Source organism: Kluyveromyces marxianus, chromosome 4, assembly GCF_001417885.1.
Source record: "Kluyveromyces marxianus DMKU3-1042 DNA, complete genome, chromosome 4".
In the NCBI taxonomy this organism is placed as follows: Eukaryota; Fungi; Ascomycota; class Saccharomycetes; order Saccharomycetales; family Saccharomycetaceae; genus Kluyveromyces; species Kluyveromyces marxianus.
The window spans coordinates 1,352,238-1,371,196 of NC_036028.1; the positions used below are offsets into that span (position 1 = coordinate 1,352,238).

The 18,959-nt window shown below is 38.9% G+C and overlaps 10 protein-coding genes across 10 annotated transcripts; 5 read left to right on the plus strand and 5 right to left on the minus strand.

The window, feature by feature from the left end:
- Positions 1 to 159: 159 nt before the first annotated feature.
- On the plus strand, positions 160 to 2,028 carry UBX2 (Ubx2p; the record flags this gene model as incomplete). The annotated part of the gene is made up of 1 exon (XM_022819930.1): positions 160 to 2,028. The coding sequence occupies one exon, from the start codon at positions 160 to 162 to the stop codon at positions 2,026 to 2,028; it is 1,869 nt and encodes a 622-aa protein (XP_022676446.1).
- A 1,364-nt stretch (positions 2,029 to 3,392) lies between these two features.
- NPL3 (mRNA-binding protein NPL3) lies at positions 3,393 to 4,403 on the minus strand (the record flags this gene model as incomplete). The annotated part of the gene is made up of 1 exon (XM_022819931.1): positions 3,393 to 4,403. One exon carries the CDS (start codon positions 4,401 to 4,403, stop codon positions 3,393 to 3,395), a length of 1,011 nt encoding a protein of 336 aa, XP_022676447.1.
- Positions 4,404 to 5,168: 765 nt separating this feature from the next.
- CYM1 (pitrilysin family metalloprotease) lies at positions 5,169 to 8,123 on the plus strand (the record flags this gene model as incomplete). The annotated part of the gene is made up of 1 exon (XM_022819932.1): positions 5,169 to 8,123. The coding sequence occupies one exon, from the start codon at positions 5,169 to 5,171 to the stop codon at positions 8,121 to 8,123; it is 2,955 nt and encodes a 984-aa protein (XP_022676448.1).
- A 440-nt stretch (positions 8,124 to 8,563) lies between these two features.
- ERV25 (Erv25p) lies at positions 8,564 to 9,202 on the plus strand (the record flags this gene model as incomplete). The annotated part of the gene is made up of 1 exon (XM_022819933.1): positions 8,564 to 9,202. The coding sequence occupies one exon, from the start codon at positions 8,564 to 8,566 to the stop codon at positions 9,200 to 9,202; it is 639 nt and encodes a 212-aa protein (XP_022676449.1).
- A 70-nt stretch (positions 9,203 to 9,272) lies between these two features.
- Positions 9,273 to 9,800, minus strand: RAD33 (Rad33p; the record flags this gene model as incomplete). Its single annotated transcript, XM_022819934.1, has 1 exon — positions 9,273 to 9,800. The coding sequence occupies one exon, from the start codon at positions 9,798 to 9,800 to the stop codon at positions 9,273 to 9,275; it is 528 nt and encodes a 175-aa protein (XP_022676450.1).
- Positions 9,801 to 10,159: 359 nt separating this feature from the next.
- Positions 10,160 to 13,252, plus strand: SPT5 (transcription elongation factor SPT5; the record flags this gene model as incomplete). Its single annotated transcript, XM_022819935.1, has 1 exon — positions 10,160 to 13,252. The coding sequence occupies one exon, from the start codon at positions 10,160 to 10,162 to the stop codon at positions 13,250 to 13,252; it is 3,093 nt and encodes a 1,030-aa protein (XP_022676451.1).
- A 213-nt stretch (positions 13,253 to 13,465) lies between these two features.
- Positions 13,466 to 13,681, minus strand: MRPL39 (mitochondrial 54S ribosomal protein bL33m; the record flags this gene model as incomplete). The annotated part of the gene is made up of 1 exon (XM_022819936.1): positions 13,466 to 13,681. One exon carries the CDS (start codon positions 13,679 to 13,681, stop codon positions 13,466 to 13,468), a length of 216 nt encoding a protein of 71 aa, XP_022676452.1.
- Positions 13,682 to 14,285: 604 nt separating this feature from the next.
- TIF35 (translation initiation factor eIF3 core subunit g) lies at positions 14,286 to 15,098 on the plus strand (the record flags this gene model as incomplete). Its single annotated transcript, XM_022819937.1, has 1 exon — positions 14,286 to 15,098. The coding sequence occupies one exon, from the start codon at positions 14,286 to 14,288 to the stop codon at positions 15,096 to 15,098; it is 813 nt and encodes a 270-aa protein (XP_022676453.1).
- Positions 15,099 to 15,528: 430 nt separating this feature from the next.
- On the minus strand, positions 15,529 to 16,713 carry RPN9 (proteasome regulatory particle lid subunit RPN9; the record flags this gene model as incomplete). Its single annotated transcript, XM_022819938.1, has 1 exon — positions 15,529 to 16,713. The coding sequence occupies one exon, from the start codon at positions 16,711 to 16,713 to the stop codon at positions 15,529 to 15,531; it is 1,185 nt and encodes a 394-aa protein (XP_022676454.1).
- Positions 16,714 to 17,055: 342 nt separating this feature from the next.
- Positions 17,056 to 18,795, minus strand: SNX41 (Snx41p; the record flags this gene model as incomplete). The annotated part of the gene is made up of 1 exon (XM_022819939.1): positions 17,056 to 18,795. The coding sequence occupies one exon, from the start codon at positions 18,793 to 18,795 to the stop codon at positions 17,056 to 17,058; it is 1,740 nt and encodes a 579-aa protein (XP_022676455.1).
- Between the last annotated feature and the right edge of the window lie 164 nt (positions 18,796 to 18,959).

Consider the following 18,959-nt stretch of genomic DNA (forward strand, 5'->3'; position numbering starts at 1 on the left):
CGATATATAATCTTTTTGGCTGAGGTGTGTGCGTAACTGCTAACTGTTTCCACTTTAGCTATTCAATTACTATCACTCAACTGAAGTTCATCCAACGCATTTTTTCAGGTCATATCGTTGAACACCCTGTTCCGTATTTCTTAATTTCAATCAACATATATGCCAGTAATTGAACATAACGACGAAAGATTTGAGCTCTCTCATTCTGAGGAACAAAAGCTCAATGAGTTCCAAATGATTACTTCTTTTCCGACTGAAGAGTTACCTAATGTTATAAAACTTCTCAGGAATCACTCGTGGCAACTAGAACATGCTTTAGGTAGATATTTTGATGGTAATTGGAAGGAAAACTTAGATTACGAACCTCCCACTCATCCGCCGGTTAGCGAAGAACCAGAGCCTGTTGCCAATAACCTCCCAGCATCAAATAGCGAGCAAGCTATAAATTCTGCTTTTATTACTCGTCCAGAGGGTCTGTTGCCTAGGCTTCCAGTTATACATAGACTACCGTTCAATTATAAGGAAAAACTACATGTGGTGGGAATTAATTCGCAGCCAGGAGTCAGTAATCTCTATTCCGGTAATACAGCTTTGATGACCGTCCTTTTCCTTCCAAACTTGATCGTGAAAATTGCATTCCATTTATTCTCCTGGTTAGGCTTTCTAATTTCATATGCACTAGGGCTACATTTGACAACCGCAAATTCCCATAGAATATACGAAATTCCAAGCAAACCAGATTTGGACAGGAAACCAAAAGATTCTCTTCATGATATAAAAGAGATCGGTGGTGATAGCGCAAATGCATTCTTGCCATTGTGTTCTGAAGCTCCTTATAATACTATTTTTGATGAATGTGAGTCAAAGTATAAGTTTATGTTATTGATCCTCATCGGTTCGATTAATGGTGAGGATGACGAAGTTGACACCAACTCAAAAGCTTTTGTGGAAAAAATATTGTTAAACCCATCAACAGTGGAGCTATTAAAGCAATACAGTGATAAAATGAATATATACATTAGAACGGTAAATGACCCCGAATGTTGGGCATTGTCAAAGCAATTAAAGCTCAAGTATTCTTTGGAATGTTTACTGGTTGCAAACGTTATGAACAGTTGGAACTCTACATTGAGTTCTCAAAAAATGTCCATTATATCTAGATTAAAAGTCAAGTCGTTGCAAAGATTTCAAAACTCCCTAAAGACCGCTGTCCAACGTTATTCACCTGAACTCATTGTTAGTGCAACAGAAAAGGAAGAGTTGGAAATAGCTAGGAAGATAAAGGAAATGCAAGATGACGCTTATCAGGAGTCATTAAAACGCGATGCTGAAAAGCAATTGAAACGTGAGAGGGAAGAAGAAGAAGAGAGATTAAAATTGATGATGGAAGCACAGAAACAAGAGATGATTGCCCTCAAGAAAATACATTATGGACTCTGTATGTTATTAACTTGTCTTGAAGTTTACGAAAGTAAGGGCCAAAACTCAACAGAGAATGTATCAAATATACAATTCAGAACTTCGGATGGTAAAAGAATTGTGAAAGCTTTCAAAAGTAGTGACACTTTAAGAGATGTTTATACTCAAATTGCTGCGCATTTATATTTGGATCTCTCTGCTGATTCAACCTCTGTAATTGAAAAGGTTCTTTATAAACTGAATGAGCTCTGTGATGATATTAGAGAAACAAAAAGCAGTCAGAAAAGTAAAATACTCCAAAGTTCTGACGACTTGGAAAGTTTGTCAGAAGCTCAGCTAAAGGAACTAATTCAAGAGGACTTCAAAAATTTCGGTCTTTTAGTTGATAACGCCGATATAACTTTTGATTTCGAATTAGTTTCACCTTTCCCTAGATCTCAGATTGCAGATGATCCAATCATTCAACTGGCTGAGAAACCAGAATTATGGCCAAATGGAAGTTTGTTGGTTGAAACATTAGTTGATGAAATGAGCTCCGAAGAAGATGATGATGATGAAGATAGCTCTAACGTGAATTCAGACTACGAAGAAGATGACTGTGAGAGCTAGTTGAGAACGTTGTTCTTCCACAAAATGCTAATTGTGTGTATGATAAATAGTGGTTAGTAATGGTAGGAGAGACATCAAACTAGGAGCACGAAATGGATAAAAGTTTGACTTGAGAAACCGACTGGTTTGGCTCGCTTGGCAAGATATAAAGACCAATAAAGTCAAACTCTTACATTCCGTCGGATGTTTGTTAACTACACCCTTCCTAAAACAATAATTGAATTACCCAAGTCGTTCTTGCAGTTCAATACTATTAGTGTTCTGATTGCTCGTCGTCACTTATTAAGAGTACTCGCCCAAGGACTGTTACTAGTAGTAATTCATAAGGAAGTTACGTCAAGAAACAAACACCAATAATATTTTACAGCAAAAACGCTCGCTAGTCAAGAAAGAACAAAAACATGAAGGTGAGAGGCACCATGGAAATAACCACAGAATGCCGTCACAATACTGTCATGCGCCTTTGATCTCCACTCATTTCTAGTGGGGGGTTCATAATAGCCCGGTAGTTGATAAGATTATTCCCATCGTTGTTGGAGGAAACGTGTTATATTTCCTTCACCAATTGATTTTCATATTCGTTTCTACTTTTCCTAAATCGGGAGGCCTAATTTCATAATCACAAGATAAATAATAAAACAATACAATAATAATCCACTATAAAAACTTAATCTTTTCTTCGTCTCCCCACATTCCATATTGTACAGTATAGGGATTCATAAGTAAAAAAAAATTAAAAGACAATCAATTCTTCCTGCTAACGGGAGTTTTTTTGTTGTTGGTTTTCCTACACTAATATTTAAAAGATTTTTTTTGTTTGATTGTTTGTTTTTCAATCGGTCTTTGTTTGGTATCTGTATTTCTAACAAGTTGGGTCAAAGAAGAATCGGATGCTAGGTAAATCATGCAAAAGAAATTCCATCCCATCCCATCCATCATAGTATTTATTAATTTTTAGTTTTCAATTTTTTTTCTTATTTGGCCAAATTAAGAGATTCCAAAACCTAGAAAGAAAAACGGCAAAAAAAAAAAAAAAAAAACATATCCTGGAGAATGTGGTAATTAATGTAACATTTTTCATTACAACAGTTTGGATTTTTGTTCAAATAAACTGTGGAAATGGTTCGAATGAACAAAGCAGATGAGCAGCCCAAGTTCAAAGACACCATCCGGAGGAAAGTTCTAGACGTAAAAAAATGAGAAAATAGTATAGTACATTGCATGATAACGATCAATCGCATGGCGAAAAGTAAGACATGTAAAAATAAAGAGAGAAAAAGCGACATCAAAACAATCAAGATATTTGTTTGCTTGCTTGTTTATATGTCTTTCTTCTTTTGGTATTATCCTAAAATCGAGGATGTTTAATCTCTGACTGGAGATCTTTCACGGGCTTGGTAACCACCTTCACCACTACCTCTTTGGTAATCTTCTCTTGGAGCATAGTCTCTGTTACCGTAGCCACCACGGCCACCGTAGCCACCGCCACGACCGCCAAAGTCACCGTAGCCACCTCTTGGAGCACCGTAACCGCCACGACCGCCACGGAAACCACCGCCACGACCACCAAAGTCACCGTAACCACCTCTTGGGCCACCGTAACCGCCACGACCGCCACGGAAGCCACCGCGACCACCGAAACCACCACGGCCACCGAAGCCACCGCGACCACCGAAACCACCGCGACCACCGAAGCCACCACGGCCACCGAAGCCACCGCGACCACCGAAACCGCCACGACCGAAACCGCCACGGCCTCTGAAACCACCACGACCACGAGAAGCTCTAATTGGTGGAGGGTTTTCGTCCTTTTCAACAGCTAGAACAGCACCACGGAACTCGATGTTGTTTAGCTTTTCAATGGCCTCTTCCAAGATTTCCTCAGTTGGGAATTCAAGAGCACCAGTACCGTCAAAGTCTCTGGTGTTGACACTGGAGAAAGTTGTTTCCAACTGGTTGTCTCTGGCCAAATCCTTCAACTCTTGCCATGCGCAGCCTTCAGGTAGATTCCTTATGATAACTCTGTATCTAGGCTTTAACTTCTTAGAGAAAACAACTTCCAATGGATAGTCAGCAAACATCTTACCAGCAACGTTTTGAACCGCTTGGGAAGCTGAGTCAGCCTCTTCGAATTCCACAAATGCAAATCCGTTTAAGATCTTGATTTCCTTCAAAGCACCGAATGGCTCGAAAATCTCTCTCATTTCCGCTTCAGTGACATCTGGAGGGAATGGCTTGACAAATAGTCTAGTGTCAGAAAGCTCTTCGTCACCATCAACATTGTTGTTGAAGTTTTCGTAGCTTTGTGGTGGTGGAGCAGCCTCGTAAGTTGGCTCTTCAGCAGCTGGAGGAGGAGGAGGAGGAACGTCAGACATTATAGCAGCGGTATATAGTCTCTTGGCTTTCTCTAAACTAAATTCTAAATTACAAACAAATTAACAGAAAGTATACCAAGATAAAAACACGTAATGCAAACAATTAAATAAACGGAACAGCTCAATTAAATGATTTTCTTTACTAAAATTGATGTGCTCAGCTAGAGGTCTCCCACCAAAAATACGTTGAAACTAGTTCCTTTTATATATTGCTGAAAATTTTCGTAGGCGACAAGAAGAAGAAATAATAAACAGAAAAAAAAAAAAAAAAAAAACATTTTTGGGGGGGGGGATGCCTAGAAAAAGGAACTTTAATATTTGTGAGGGTAACATTGGGGCTCCCTGGACTTTTTTGTTATTGCAGTCACGTGATGACATTTGGTTTTTGTTTTTGGTTGTCTTTTTGGTTTTCTGAGAGAGAGATAGAGATAGAAAGCTGAGAACACGTATGGAGTGACTCTCAGTACAGGCAGTATTGTAGTTTGTTGTTTTTTTTTTTTGTTTTTTTGTATTATCAATTTTCAGAGTTCTATGCTGCTATCCTGGGCTGGACTTGGGCATCGCATTACAAAGTTACAATCTTGAAATGTAAAATATATATATTATATAATATAGCAAGTAAATAAGTATGGGTAATAAATAATAATGTATAATGTATAGTAAAGGGGAGGAATTGAAAGAACAAGATAGTTGTCGTTGTTGTTGTTGTAACTTGGGACTTGGATCAGAGGTGCAGATAATAAAACGCTATCAGAGCCTTTTAAGATGTTACAAGCGCTCAGACATTCGTCTAGCTATGCTCAATCCAAGGTTTTGAGGAAATATCCTGTAGGAGCCGTTCTACATGGTTACGAGGTGAAGCGAGTGCTGCCGGTACCCGAATTCAAATTGACGGCGGTTGATTTGCAGCATCAGCAGACAGGCTCGCAGCATTTGCATATTGATAGACAGGATAACAATAATGTTTTTAGTATCGGATTCAAGACGAATCCTCCGGACTCCACCGGAGTTCCTCACATTTTGGAACACACAACGCTCTGTGGGTCATACAAGTATCCAGTGCGTGATCCATTCTTTAAGATGTTGAACAGATCTCTAGCGAACTTTATGAATGCAATGACAGGCCACGATTACACTTTCTATCCTTTTGCTACTACGAATGAGGCAGACTTCCGCAACTTGAGGGATGTGTACCTCGATGCGACATTGAATCCGCTATTGAACCAGCAGGATTTCTTGCAGGAGGGGTGGAGATTGGAGCATTCGGTTGTCGAGGATCCGAAGAGTGATATCGTGTTCAAAGGTGTGGTTTATAACGAAATGAAGGGACAAGTCTCGAATGCAAACTACTATTTCTGGATAAAGTTCCAAGAAAGCATATATCCGTCTTTAAACAACTCAGGTGGTGATCCAACTAAAATGACAGATTTGCAATACCAGGATCTTATTGAGTTCCATCAGCTAAACTATCATCCTTCTAATGCGAAAACATTTACGTATGGTAACTTTGACCTTCAAAACACTTTGCAAAGATTAAATAAGGAATTCCAAGGCTATGGTAAAAGAGTGCCTCGGAAGAAAGAGTTGTTGCCTATCCAAATGAACGACGATGTGGTTGTTGTAACAGAGGGCCAGGTGGACCCAATGTTGCCACCCAATAAACAAATCAAGACATCCGTATCATGGATTTGTGGTAAACCAGAGGACACTTATCAAACTTTCTTGTTGAAGATCTTAGGAAATTTATTATTGGATGGTCATTCTTCTCCTTTCTACAAAAAATTAATTGAATCCGGTTTGGCTTATGATTTCTCAGTCAACACTGGCGTCGAATCCCAAACCGCTGCCAACTTCGTTACCATTGGTGTACAGGGATGTGCAGAGGTGGACTCTATCTACGAAACCATAGACAAAGTATGGAAAGAAGTTCTTGAACAACCCTTTGAAGGAACCAGAATTGAGGCTATTATCCAACAACTCGAACTCTCCAAAAAAGATCAAAAATCCGATTTCGGTCTACAATTATTATATTCTGTGTTACCTGGATGGGTTAATAAGACAGATCCGTTTGATACTTTGCTCTTTGACGAAATCTTGGAAAGATTCCAGGAAGACTGGGCAACTAAAGGTGATAATCTCCTAAAAGATTTGATTAGAGAATATATCATTGATAAGCCAGTTTTCAAATTCACCATGAAAGGGTCAGAATCTTTTTCCAAAAAACTTGAAGAAGAGGAAGCACAACGTCTACAGAAAAAGCTAGACGCCTTGGATGAAGATGATAAGGTGGTAATTTTCGAGCGTGGTAAACAATTACAAAAGCTTCAGGATTTGAAAGAAGATCTAAGCTGCCTTCCATCGTTGGATATCAGTTCAATTTCGAGAGAAGGTAAAACTTATCCATTAATCGAAAGTTCTAACATTTTAAACCGTATTACAGATACCAACGGGATCACGTACATCAGAGCTAAACGTTTGCTCAACCATCATATTCCTAGAGAGCTATACCCATTTTTACCTTTGTATGCAGATGCTTTGACCAGTCTTGGAACCACCACTGAAGATTTTTCTGATATTGAAGAGCAAATTAAGCTTCATACTGGTGGGATTTCCACGCGCATTTCTGTTAATCCAGATGCTCAGACTGGAAAGCCTATGCTTCTGTTCCAATTTGACGGTTGGTCTTTAAACAGTAAAACCGAACATATATTTGCCTTTTGGCAAAAATTGCTATGCGAAACAGACTTCCAAAAACATAAAGGGAAGTTAAAGGTTTTAATCAGATCCTTAGCTTCTTCTAACACTGCTTCCGTTGCTGACTCTGGACATGTATTTGCAAGAAATTTCAGTGCAGCCCATTTAAGCGTCACCAAGGCAATCAATGAAAGTTTGAATGGTATTGAACAATTGCAATTGATAAACAAACTATCTCAAAGTTTGGATGACGACGCTGTGTTTGAAAAAGAAGTTGTGGAAAAATTAATGGAACTCCACTCTTATATCAATGGAAGTTCTGATATGAAATTTATGGTAACCACTGATTCTCATCCGCAAGCAAAAAATGTTGAACAACAGATTAATGCATTCACACAGGTGTTGCCAAAGGAATCAAGATCATCTGAGTTCTACTCGGAAAACTACGCCATTTTAGATAATTCCGGAAAACCAACACTTCTCCAATTCCCATTCCAAGTTCACTATACCGCAAAATGCTACCCTGGTGTCTCTTACACTCATCCCGATGGTGCTAAGCTCCAGATATTGTCTAATATGCTAACGCATAAATACTTACACCGTGAAATTCGTGAAAAGGGCGGAGCCTATGGTGGTGGTGCAACATACAGCGCTTTAGATGGTACATTCAGCTTCTACTCGTACAGAGACCCTCATGCTTTGAACTCTTTGTCTACATTTGACAATGTTCCTGAATTTGTTTTGAAGAACTCGAAATGGGCCGAATCCGACTTGAATGAGGCAAAATTGAGCATTTTCCAGCAAGTTGATTCTCCCATGAGCGCTAAAAATGAAGGAACTACCCTATTCCACTATGAAGTTACAGACGAAATGAAACAACGTCGCAGAGAGCAACTTTTGGACGTGAACTTAGAGGATGTCCGTCATGTCGCAGAAAAGTATCTACTTGAAAACAAACAAAAATCGGTAGCTACCGTTGTTGGTCCTGAAATACCAAAATTCGATGCTGTGGTTCAAACAGTTTAGTAAAATGGGGATATATATCTTGTAAATAATTAAATTCCACTTGTAGGAAGGTTCTGTAGACTTGTCTATTTATACTTAGCTAGTTGCATAATAGGTCATGTGATATATTTGGCATAATCTTAAGAGATCTGGCTATTTACCAATAGTCGATTTTTTTATTATTATTTTTTTTTTTGCCATTTTTTTAAAGATCGAAAAACACGAATCACATAATTAGCTAAATTTGAGTTTACGTTTACAAGTGCAATCACGTAGAAAAAGCCCACACATACCTGCTTCACAACTGACCAATTAATCCCTAAGAAGATATAAGGTACCTGGATTCTCTGAATTGGCATACATACATATCAGAGGAATTTATATCTTTTTATTTTGGCTACAATTGGTGAGAGATTATAATAGTGACACCTACTACAGTTTGCATAAAAAGAAGAGTCTAGATGAAAGGGTTCAGTGCTTCAATACTTCTGCTCTGCTTCATGCTTTTGAGGCAAGCGTTTGGTTTGCGTTTCGATATACCAGCATCCAAAAAATCAGAACAAGTTTGTGTTCGTGACTTTGTTTCTGAGGGCCAACTTGTCGTGATTGATATCAACAGTGATGGTTCTGTTGGTGATGGTCAACAACTAAACCTATATGTTCGTGACAGTAACGGTAACGAATACCGTAGAAAAAGAGATTTTGCAGGTGAAGTTCAAGTAGCGTTCACCGCCCCACAATCGACTGCATTTGATGTGTGCTTTGAGAACTTGGCCCAAGCCAATGGTAGATCTTTGAGTCGTTCCATTGAATTGGATATAGAATCCGGTTCTGAAGCGCGTGATTGGAACAAGATTCAGGCCAGTGAGAAGTTAAAGCCTGTGGAAGTGGATCTACGTAGAATAGAGGAGCTTACAGACGAAATTGTTGACGAGTTGAACTACCTAAAGGCTAGAGAAGAAAGATTGAGAGATACTAACGAATCCACGAACAGAAGAGTTAGAAACTTCTCTATGGCCGTCATTTTCGTATTGGTTGCTTTGGGTGCATGGCAAATAAACTACTTGAAGAACTACTTCAGAGCTAAGCATATTATCTAGATGGTATGACTATAACAGGTGTATATAATATACATGTACGTATATATGTATGTATTGGCACGTCCGCATTTTAATAACGCAAGACGCCCATTTTTCCCAAACAATGAGCAAAATCAATGTATGTCACAAATACTCGCTCGCCATTAGTCGCCCAGCTCACCATGCTCACTATCATGCTTTGATCCATATCCACTTGTACAGCAGCCTTTTGTACGTCTTTCACACTCAAAACATGTTTCCGCAAGCTAACATTAGGAAATTGCTCCATTCTACCACTGTAACGCAAAAGCAGTTCCCACTGCTTATCAATAATTGCCGCATTGTCCATGAATATCAAGAGCCTATATGTCGTATCCATTAGTTTATCAAAGTCTATCACGTCTAATCCGTCAATGCATAGGTCACGTGGTTCAAGCAGAGAGACCCACTCCTTAGGCACTTCTAACTGTTCATAAAATAAGGCAATATCAACCCACTTTAATTCGCTTTCTTCAGTGAACTTCACATACAAATTGAGAACCTCATCCTCGATCTCATAAGGCATATGTGCATGCTCCCACTTGTCAATAGTATCATAACTTAAACTTTTCTTCCCCATATTACATGCTGAAGCCTGGCCTTTGGCCAATTAAACTGGTATTCCGCTTATCAACCTTTGCGATTCCTCTTCCAGGACACAGTAACGTTAGTGGCACGCTTCATAAAGCTCTATGATGTAATAACTATTTATACTCTTACTGGTTTATAGAGAACAGTACCTGATGACCAACCTATTTTAGTTGTTACCCTATCTTGGTGATCCTTGAAAAATTTCAAGGATTCGATTCACACGCATTACAAAAACGGAACCAGCATTGATTGAAAAACAAAAGAGTATGACAGGGCAGCCTAGAGAGTGTTGAATGTCAATTAAAAGCGTATAGAAAGGATCGATAAGCATCAGCCCACGCCGTCATTATGAGTGATACTGGTGAAGCATCTCATGTTAATGAGATATCAAAAACGCCTGATGCTGGAACAACTTCTCAAACTGACGATAAGAAAGAAGTTTCCGATCATGCACCTACCGATGTTGAAGCATCGAAGAGTGACGTTGACACTAGTGCACCAACCGAATCTGAACCTGAAAATGGTAGTAAGAAGAGAACTCTTGATGAAGTGAAGGTTGAAAGCAAGGCAGAAGAGGAGCAACAAGTTGAGAATAAAAATGAAAAGGATGAAGAGGAGAAAGACAATGAGAATGAGCAGGAAGATGTAGAGGAGGAGGAAGATGAGGATGAGGATGAAGATGAAGATGAGGATGAAGATGAAGATATCGGATCATCTCGTAAGAAGCAACGTCGTGAAAGAAACAGATTCTTGGATATTGAAGCAGAAGTCAGTGAAGATGAAGACGATGAAGAAGATGATGAAGATTCAGAACTTGTTCGTGAAGGTTTCATTACACGTGGTGATGAGGACGACGAAGAAGAACGTGGAGCCAGAGTTGATGATAGACTACACAGAGAGTTGGATCAGAATCTACAAAAAACGGCAGATGAAGACATGCACAAGATAGCAGAGGAGTTCAAAAAGCGATATGGGCGTGATTCTTCGAAAGACTATCGTGTTCAAACGCAAGGTGGTTATGTGCCCCAAAGATTTATGTTACCAAGTGTTGACACTGCCATTATCTGGTCGGTTCGTTGTAGGCCAGGGAAAGAAAAGGATCTTGTTAAGAAGTTATTGAATAAGAAGTTCAACTTGGATAAGTCTATGGGGTCGAAAAAACTCAAGATCTTATCCATTTTCCAAAGAGACAATTACACTGGTAGAATTTATATTGAAGCACCAAAACAGTCTGTTATTGAGAAGTTTGTCAACGGTGTTCCAGATGTTTATGCCAATCAAAAGTTGTTGATTCCTGTTCAAGAATTACCGCTCTTATTGAAACCTACTAAATCTGATGAAGTCAGACTTGATGTTGGCTCATATGTCAGAATTAAAAGGGGTATTTACAAGGGGGATTTGGCTGTTGTAGACCAAATCAGTCAAAATAACTTGGAGGCCCTATTAAAGGTGGTACCAAGATTGGACTACGGTAAAAACGATGAAGTAGACCCAGACTCCAACCAACGGAGAGTCAAAAGACCAACTTTTGCCAGTAGGCCTCCTCCCCAACTATTTAACCCAACCATGGCTCTAAGACTTGATCAAGCAAATCTTTTCAAAAGGGACGACAGACATTTCACATATAGAAAGGAAGACTACGTCGATGGGTATTTATACAAATCATTCAAGATCCAATACCTAGATACCAAAAACATTCAGCCTACTGTTGAAGAGCTCTCAAGATTTGGTAGCAAAGAGGGTGAAGTGGATTTGGCAGCGATCTCACAAACAATGAAAAAAGCACAAGCAGCAAAAGCCATGTTCCAACCAGGTGATCGTGTCGAGGTACTCACTGGTGAACAAAGGGGCTCAAAGGGTATAGTTACTAGAAGTTCAAAAGACGTGATCAGTGTAAAGTTATCAGGCTTTTCGGAGAAATCATTAGAATTCCCAATTGCATCTCTTAGAAAAATCTTCGAGCTTGGTGATCATGTTACCGTTATTGCAGGAGAACATCAAGGTGATGCAGGTTTGGTTCTTGTTGTTCAAAATGGTCAAGTAACCTTTGTTTCTGACCAAACAAGAGAGAATTTAACTATATCTGCTAATAACTTGAGTAAGTCCATGGACTCTACGCCAACATCCAGCGATTATGCTTTACATGATATTGTTGAGCTAAGTGGTAAAAATATTGCTTGTGTTATTCAAGCTGGTCACGATATTTTCAAGATTATTGACGACTCGGGTAAGGTAGCTACCGTCACCAGGGGTTCGATTTTGAGTAAAATCAACACCGCCAGATCAAGGGTTGCGGGTGTAGATGGAAACGGTAGAGAAATGAAAATCGGTGATATTGTAAGAGAAAAGATTGGTGCACGTAGAGAAGGTCAAGTTCTTTACGTTCAAAATCAGCATATCTTTATTAGATCAAAAAGCATCACGGAAAATGCTGGTGTTTTTGTTGTAAATCCTATGAATGTGGAAGCTATTGCTTCAAAGGAGAATTTGATGTCTTCAGCTTTAGATTTGTCTAAGATAAACCCAAATATCGCCTCTAAAATGGGTCCTCCACAGACAACTCAGCAAACACGGGTAACTGGCCGTGATGTTGCTCTAAATAAGACCGTGAGGATACGTACAGCAGGCTATAAAGGCCAATTGGGTATTGTGAAAGATGTCACTGGTGAAAAAGCTACCGTTGAGTTACATTCAAAAAATAAACACATTACAATCGATAAGAGAAAGCTAACGTATTTCAGTCATGAAGGTGGAGAAGGTATAACATATGATGAGCTAGTTAGTAGACGTGGTAGGACTCCTCATACTAGAATGGGACCAAGTTATGTCAGTGCACCAAGACATATGGCTGCTGGTGGAGCCGTTGCAAGCAACGGTGCTCAACAACTTCCTGGTGGTATGACACCTGGATGGAATGCGTTCGACGGAGGAAAAACACCTGCGGTTGGCCAAAATGGTGGAGCTACTTCTGCATGGGGTGGAGCTTCTACTTGGGGTGGTCAAGGTACCGGTGGAGCTTCTGCCTGGGGTGGAGCTGCTGGTAATACATCTACTTGGGGTGGTCAGGCAGGTGCTACTTCCACGTGGGGAGGTGCATCGGCCTGGGGTAACAAATCTAGTTATGGAGGCGCATCTACATGGGTTGCTAGTGGAGAATCCGGAGCTGCATCTGCGTGGGGTGGTGGTAACAAATCCAGTTATGGAGGTACTTCTACCTGGGGTGGTGCCAACCAAGGTGGTGTTTCAGCTTGGGGTGGTAGCGGTAACAAGTCGCAGCGTTCAAAGAATACTGGGAATAGTTCTACCTGGGGTAACAATCAAGCTCAACATGATACAGGAGAAAGATCTGCATGGGGTAGTTCATCCCAACAACAAAATAGTGGAAATAGATCTGCATGGGGTAATCAAGGCAGTGGAAGTACTTGGGGTGGAAGCAACTAATCATAGCTCGATTAGCCCTCGAATTTCTCCTCTAACTAACTTTACACATTTATTTTTTGTGTCCGCTCTGTTTTTGTACATAATACAATATAATAATAATCGAAAATCGTTTAGCAAATGTTACTTAATTGGATTAATATTTGGTTTCTCTGACTCATTATATGCTGATATGTCCCTATTTACATGATGATGACGAGGCGTCTGCTTTTCTCTTCACTGCTTTGCACTACGCAAAAAGTTTAATGGTTTTCTCTCGGCAACCTTTCTCTTCTTAGCTTCCTTGAATAGAACATGGCGCTTCGCAACTGGATCATACCTTACTTGTGTCACAAGTGGAGCTGCCCTATTTATAGTGACATGGCGACTGACACCAGTCATCGCTGTGGATATAAGCTTGATCACAGTAGTTTTTGTCTTCGCTTTAGCCATTTTTCAATGTATAATGTTGTCCTGTAATCAATTTCCGTGAAACTTACTGAATATTTTTTCTTTTCGGGTTTCAGCAAGCGAACTCTTCCCCCAATCTTCTAACTCCTACTTATTCTAATGTTATAGATCAATTGTTCTCAGCCTAACTAACCATCTTTATCTAAACCGTTGTTGAGCATGTACACTAGATGAACAAAGACTGATACAAATTTTAGCAGATACCTTCACACGAAAAATCTTTACAACATTGAAGAAAAATAATTCTTGGTCACGTTGGTACGTACGCTGTGACTTTTTATTACCTGAAGTGAGCTTTTTTTCCCAGCATATTGAAAATTTTCCAAACCTCATCGCTGGGAAAGTATTACAAACTTCAAAAAAAAATTAAAAGTGAAACTGATATAGATAGTCAAATGTTAAACGTTAATTCAAGTAGAAGTTGATGTATTATTGTTCAGTATAAACTTTACTAGAAGAAATTTCTTACTGTTTATTCGAACAGATATACTATTTCTTCAGCTCTAATCTTCTGGACTTTACTTTAAAAGCCTAGTTAAGAGTTAGATTAGAAACTACGAAAGGATCTCTGAATTAGTGCGAAAAGATGTCAGCAATCCCTGAGCCTAAGATCATTCAGAATGATGATGGTTCCAAAACTGTGATTAGTTTCAAAATCCAGGATGGAAAGAAGTACAAGGTCACTCAAAAAGTTAAGGAAATAACTGTTACCGAGAAAGTGAACAAGAATATTGCTATGAGAAGGAACTGGAAGAAATACGGTGCTGATAAGGGTAGTGCACCAGGTCCAGATATTTCCACCACGCAATTGGGTGAAGAACTAGATTTGGAATTGTCTCCTAACTGGAAGGAGAACGAAGAAGAAAAGGCCAAGGAGAAGGCTGCCAACTCCACTCAAAAGGTAATTACTTGTAGAATCTGTGGTGGTGCGCATTTCACCATGCACTGTCCTTACAAAGATACCTTGGGTAAGAAGCCTACTACGGCTGCTGGTCTGGATCCAGCTATCGGTGGTGGAGATATGAGCGTAGGAGGCGGTTCTGGACCTGGTAAGTACGTCCCACCATCATTACGTGCTGGTGCACGTGACCCATCGTCTAATGCTTACCTAGATCAAAGAGAACGTGATGACGCAAAGACCATTAGATTGACTCAAGTTAATGAGCTTGCTGATGAAGAAGTGCTTAAAAGAGAATTGTTATTCCCATTCGGCGAAATCTCGAGAGTCTTCGTTGTTAAGAACCCAGAGACTGGTAGATCCCGTGGTGTTGCTTACGTTACTTTCCAAACTGAAGAAATTGCTGCTCAAGCTTTGAAATTGTTAGATGGTAGAGGTTTCATGAACTTCATGTTGCACGCAGAATGGTCTAAGCCAAAGCCAAAGAAGGAAGCTCCTTAGATATTATAATAAATGTTACTCAACTTTGCGATAAGAAACAATAAAATTATAAGATATTGTTCTTACCCACTTCCATTCTCGTAGCTTTTACAATTTAAAATCATTGCATCTCACCTTAGCGCTATGAAGGGTTCGCCTTAAGCTCGGTACCATAACGACTATTTTTTAGTAATTTCCTTCTCCATTTTCCCTTGAATGATATCATATCATTTTTGTGTAAATATATCACATGCAAGGAATATATGTGTTATGTAACTCTGTATATTACAACAATCGAAGATATATTGTCGAATTATTTCCCATTTCAATATATTCTGTCTATATTCAGGAAACAGTTCTGCTTTAGATTTGAAGTAGTTATATATTATGATGCTACTAATCTTACATATCCCGTCTGAAATTATCTATGATATGACAGAGTTGGAATGTCTTATACCCAGATGCTTTTACCTCTATTTTCAATTTTCCCAGCTAATTTAGTCACTTCATCTTGCCATTTTACCAAGTTGTCCTTCATCTTCTTGATTTGTTCTTGGTTTATAATTCTTGGTTGCACCCAAGTTATAGTTACTAACTGTTGAACTTGATCAATTGAACCCTTTAATAAACCTAAGCTGATACTTCTCATGACTAAGTGTTCAACACTATCAATAGGTAAGAAGGTAGCATCGGCAATATCTTGAAACGACAATGTCCTGATAGACTTGGCAAACACACTTTCTACTAGGGTCATCAAGCAGATTTTTTGCCTCAAGAAAGATTCATGCTGAGCTAGAGTAGGGACTCTTGGTATTCTTTCTTTGGAAATTTCATCAAACTTATGGAAATCACCCTCGGTTAAGGCATTGAGGAATCTGAATAGCCATTCATATTCTTTATCCCCAGATATACTAGAAATAATAGGATGATTCAATAACTCACCAAAGTTATAGATATGGTCTCCCAATAGCGCAGCAATGCACAAATTGTATGCTAGCTGTTGCTGCTCCAACTTTGTTAGCCTATGGTTCTGTTCATCGGAACTGATTGTGGAAAGATATAGAAGACTTGTATAGTAGAAATTGTTAAAGTCTTTCTTCACTTGATAGTAAGATGCATTACAGGAGTAAAATGCACCAGTAACTCTCAAGGGGACAGAGTCTTGGACATCAAGGATCTTTCCAATGGCATCCAATTTATCCCTTACTTCAACCAAATCACCTTCCGCTAACTTAACGCGCGCAATCTCTATGTCTAATAGCAAGTTTCCATCAACGTGTGGTTTCAATCCATCGTTCCTTTGCTTCTTTTCATCAATTTTCTTGAATTCCTGTTGGAGATCTTGTAAATATTGTAAAGACTCCTCAATGTTCTCATTTTCTGGTAAGGATTGCAATAGGAAATCAACAGCGCTCAATTGATTGATTTTATCCAAAAATTTATTAACGAATTGATTGTACAAGCGAAGTCTAAAGGATTTTGATCTGTCATCATAAAAGAAAGTTGTCAACTTTTCAGTCAACTGATGCCATAGCTTTCTCTCATATAAGTCTTCAAAATCATCGAAAAGTTGAGATAATTCAGGATCGACCTCGAGCTTTAAAGTGGATAAGATGGTATCTATTTCGTGTGCCATATTGATAATAATGTGCGCTGGGTTTTTAATGTAGACTTAGCTAATAAGCTGACCGATTTTCTTATTTGCCACCTTATTTTATTCCTAATTGTCGATGGTTTATACTAAGGTACCAATGCTTACTATTTAGCTTTTACAAAATGATAGTAATCGTATGTAATGATGATGATATACAGGTGTCGCCAGTTATTCCTAGTATACAGACACACAGGATATAAAGAGGAATTGTAATTATTATAAAGGTTCCCAGCACATCCATGATAATAAATTAATATATAATGAGCGAATGTTCTAAAATGCAAATGGTAGTAGTTACCCTTTTAAGTATTAATCAGGCATGGTTTATATACTATCTATTGCCTGTTTTGTGCTGTGCCATGATTGGGAGCAATCCTTCAACCAGGACACAATGTGATGGCAGAGGTCACGAAGTATCATATGCCAGGTTTCCTTGAAGTATTCATCAAGATGGTTTAAAGAACCTTGCATTGATTTATTAACTTGTTGCAGGTCCTTTTCAATGAGTCTAAAACATTCGTGTAGCTTTTCTAGTTCCCTTTCTAACTTGTTTACCTGAGAAGCCCTCTCATCTTGTGTTAACAAATGAGGTTCCAGTTCATTGGAAGACGATGACGAGGGTGATTTTCCATTTGATGGTATTTTTGACTTTATAATATCAATAAATTGTGGATCTGTAGGTTGTTTCTTGGTCGAATTCTGCGAAATCGACTCAAGTGCTTGGGCGACTGTAGGCGATTCTTCGGCATTCAGTTTCAAAGCTTCACCGAGTCTTATGGATTGTTCATCGGCTTCCTTTAATTGCTTGATTCGGAGCTGTCTCTTTTTTATTGTTTTCTCTATAGTATAGTATTGCTCTTGCTTGAAGTTTCTAAACTGCAATACTCTCTGTGCCTCGTGAATAAATTGAAGCATTTCCTTCGTTCTTTCCTCAAGAATAAAAACAATACCCTCGCTCAATAGTTCTGTGCTAACATAACTCACATCAATTGATTGGCCAATCTTCTCAATTCCCATCGATAATCTGTTCATCTGATCAATAAGAGATACAACTTGAAACACGCTATTTTCCAAACTGTAAGCATTGAAGTAAGCGCCAAGTTCAGATAAGACGTTAGAATAATTCTGTATGTTCGTTCTGATATTTCTACCAGTTTTGTGTAAAGGTTGTAAAATTTCTTTAAGCTTTACAAGATCAGAGTTGTATTTTACGAACTTCTTTTCTGTTTCATCATTTGCCGCTATTAGCTCATCCCTCCTGTGCATTGTTAAGGTACTAGGGGTTGGTAACAGTAAGTGAAGAGGACTAGGCTTGGTTGGATTTAAAGGAGGGGCTAATAGATTATTCATTGGCAAAATTGAAATAGGGGGTGAGCTCAAAACTTCTTTCCAAAAGTATTCGGGGTTCAAAAACTTTTGAAATACTACATGATCTCTTATTTCTTGTACTTTATGACAATTGTTCAAGAACCTCGCAAGTAGTCGTTGCCTCCTATTAATAGTTCTGATATCTTTCTCGACGTGTAAAGGATTAAAGATATATTTGATAATTGGATGTTTAGAAGGAATTGGAGGAATAATAATCGTTGGTAATAACCTACAGAGAGACTGCCTTAATGAATCAAATTCTGAATACCTCCTTGTAACCACGATGCCGCCAAATTCAATTTTGTATCCAATAGCATATTTACCGTATCCATCTTTATATTGACCTGCGTCTATGATGCGTATAGCTTCTGGTGCGTCTTCCCCGTGTGAAAGGTTCATATAAGATGTCTCAAAAACGCTATTTCTTGATAACTCGGAGGTTGCAAACTTCCATGAATGTAATGTGTCATCTTCTACATCTAGTTCCCGCTCATCTGCTTCCGCTATTACATTTGGTACATCGGTTCTTGAATGCTCTATATTTGAATCACTATTGCTTTCAAAGTTCAGTGCAGGCTCTGGGAAGTCATAATCATCTCTCGCATCCGTCACTGCCGCAATCCCTGAAGCATAAAGATGCGTAGTTCCACTGAAAGGATTGTTATCTTCCTCTTCAGAGCCATCGAATACATTCATACTATAGAAAACTGAAGCAGTGTCGGTTTTATTAAGTCACTAGACGTAATTAATTTAATAACATTAACTGTAAGTGTGTTTCGCGGTTTGAAGATCCCTCTTTTTTCCTTGTAAACGTTCCTTAGTTTTTAACTTTTTGTTGATATCTCTAATAGTACACAACC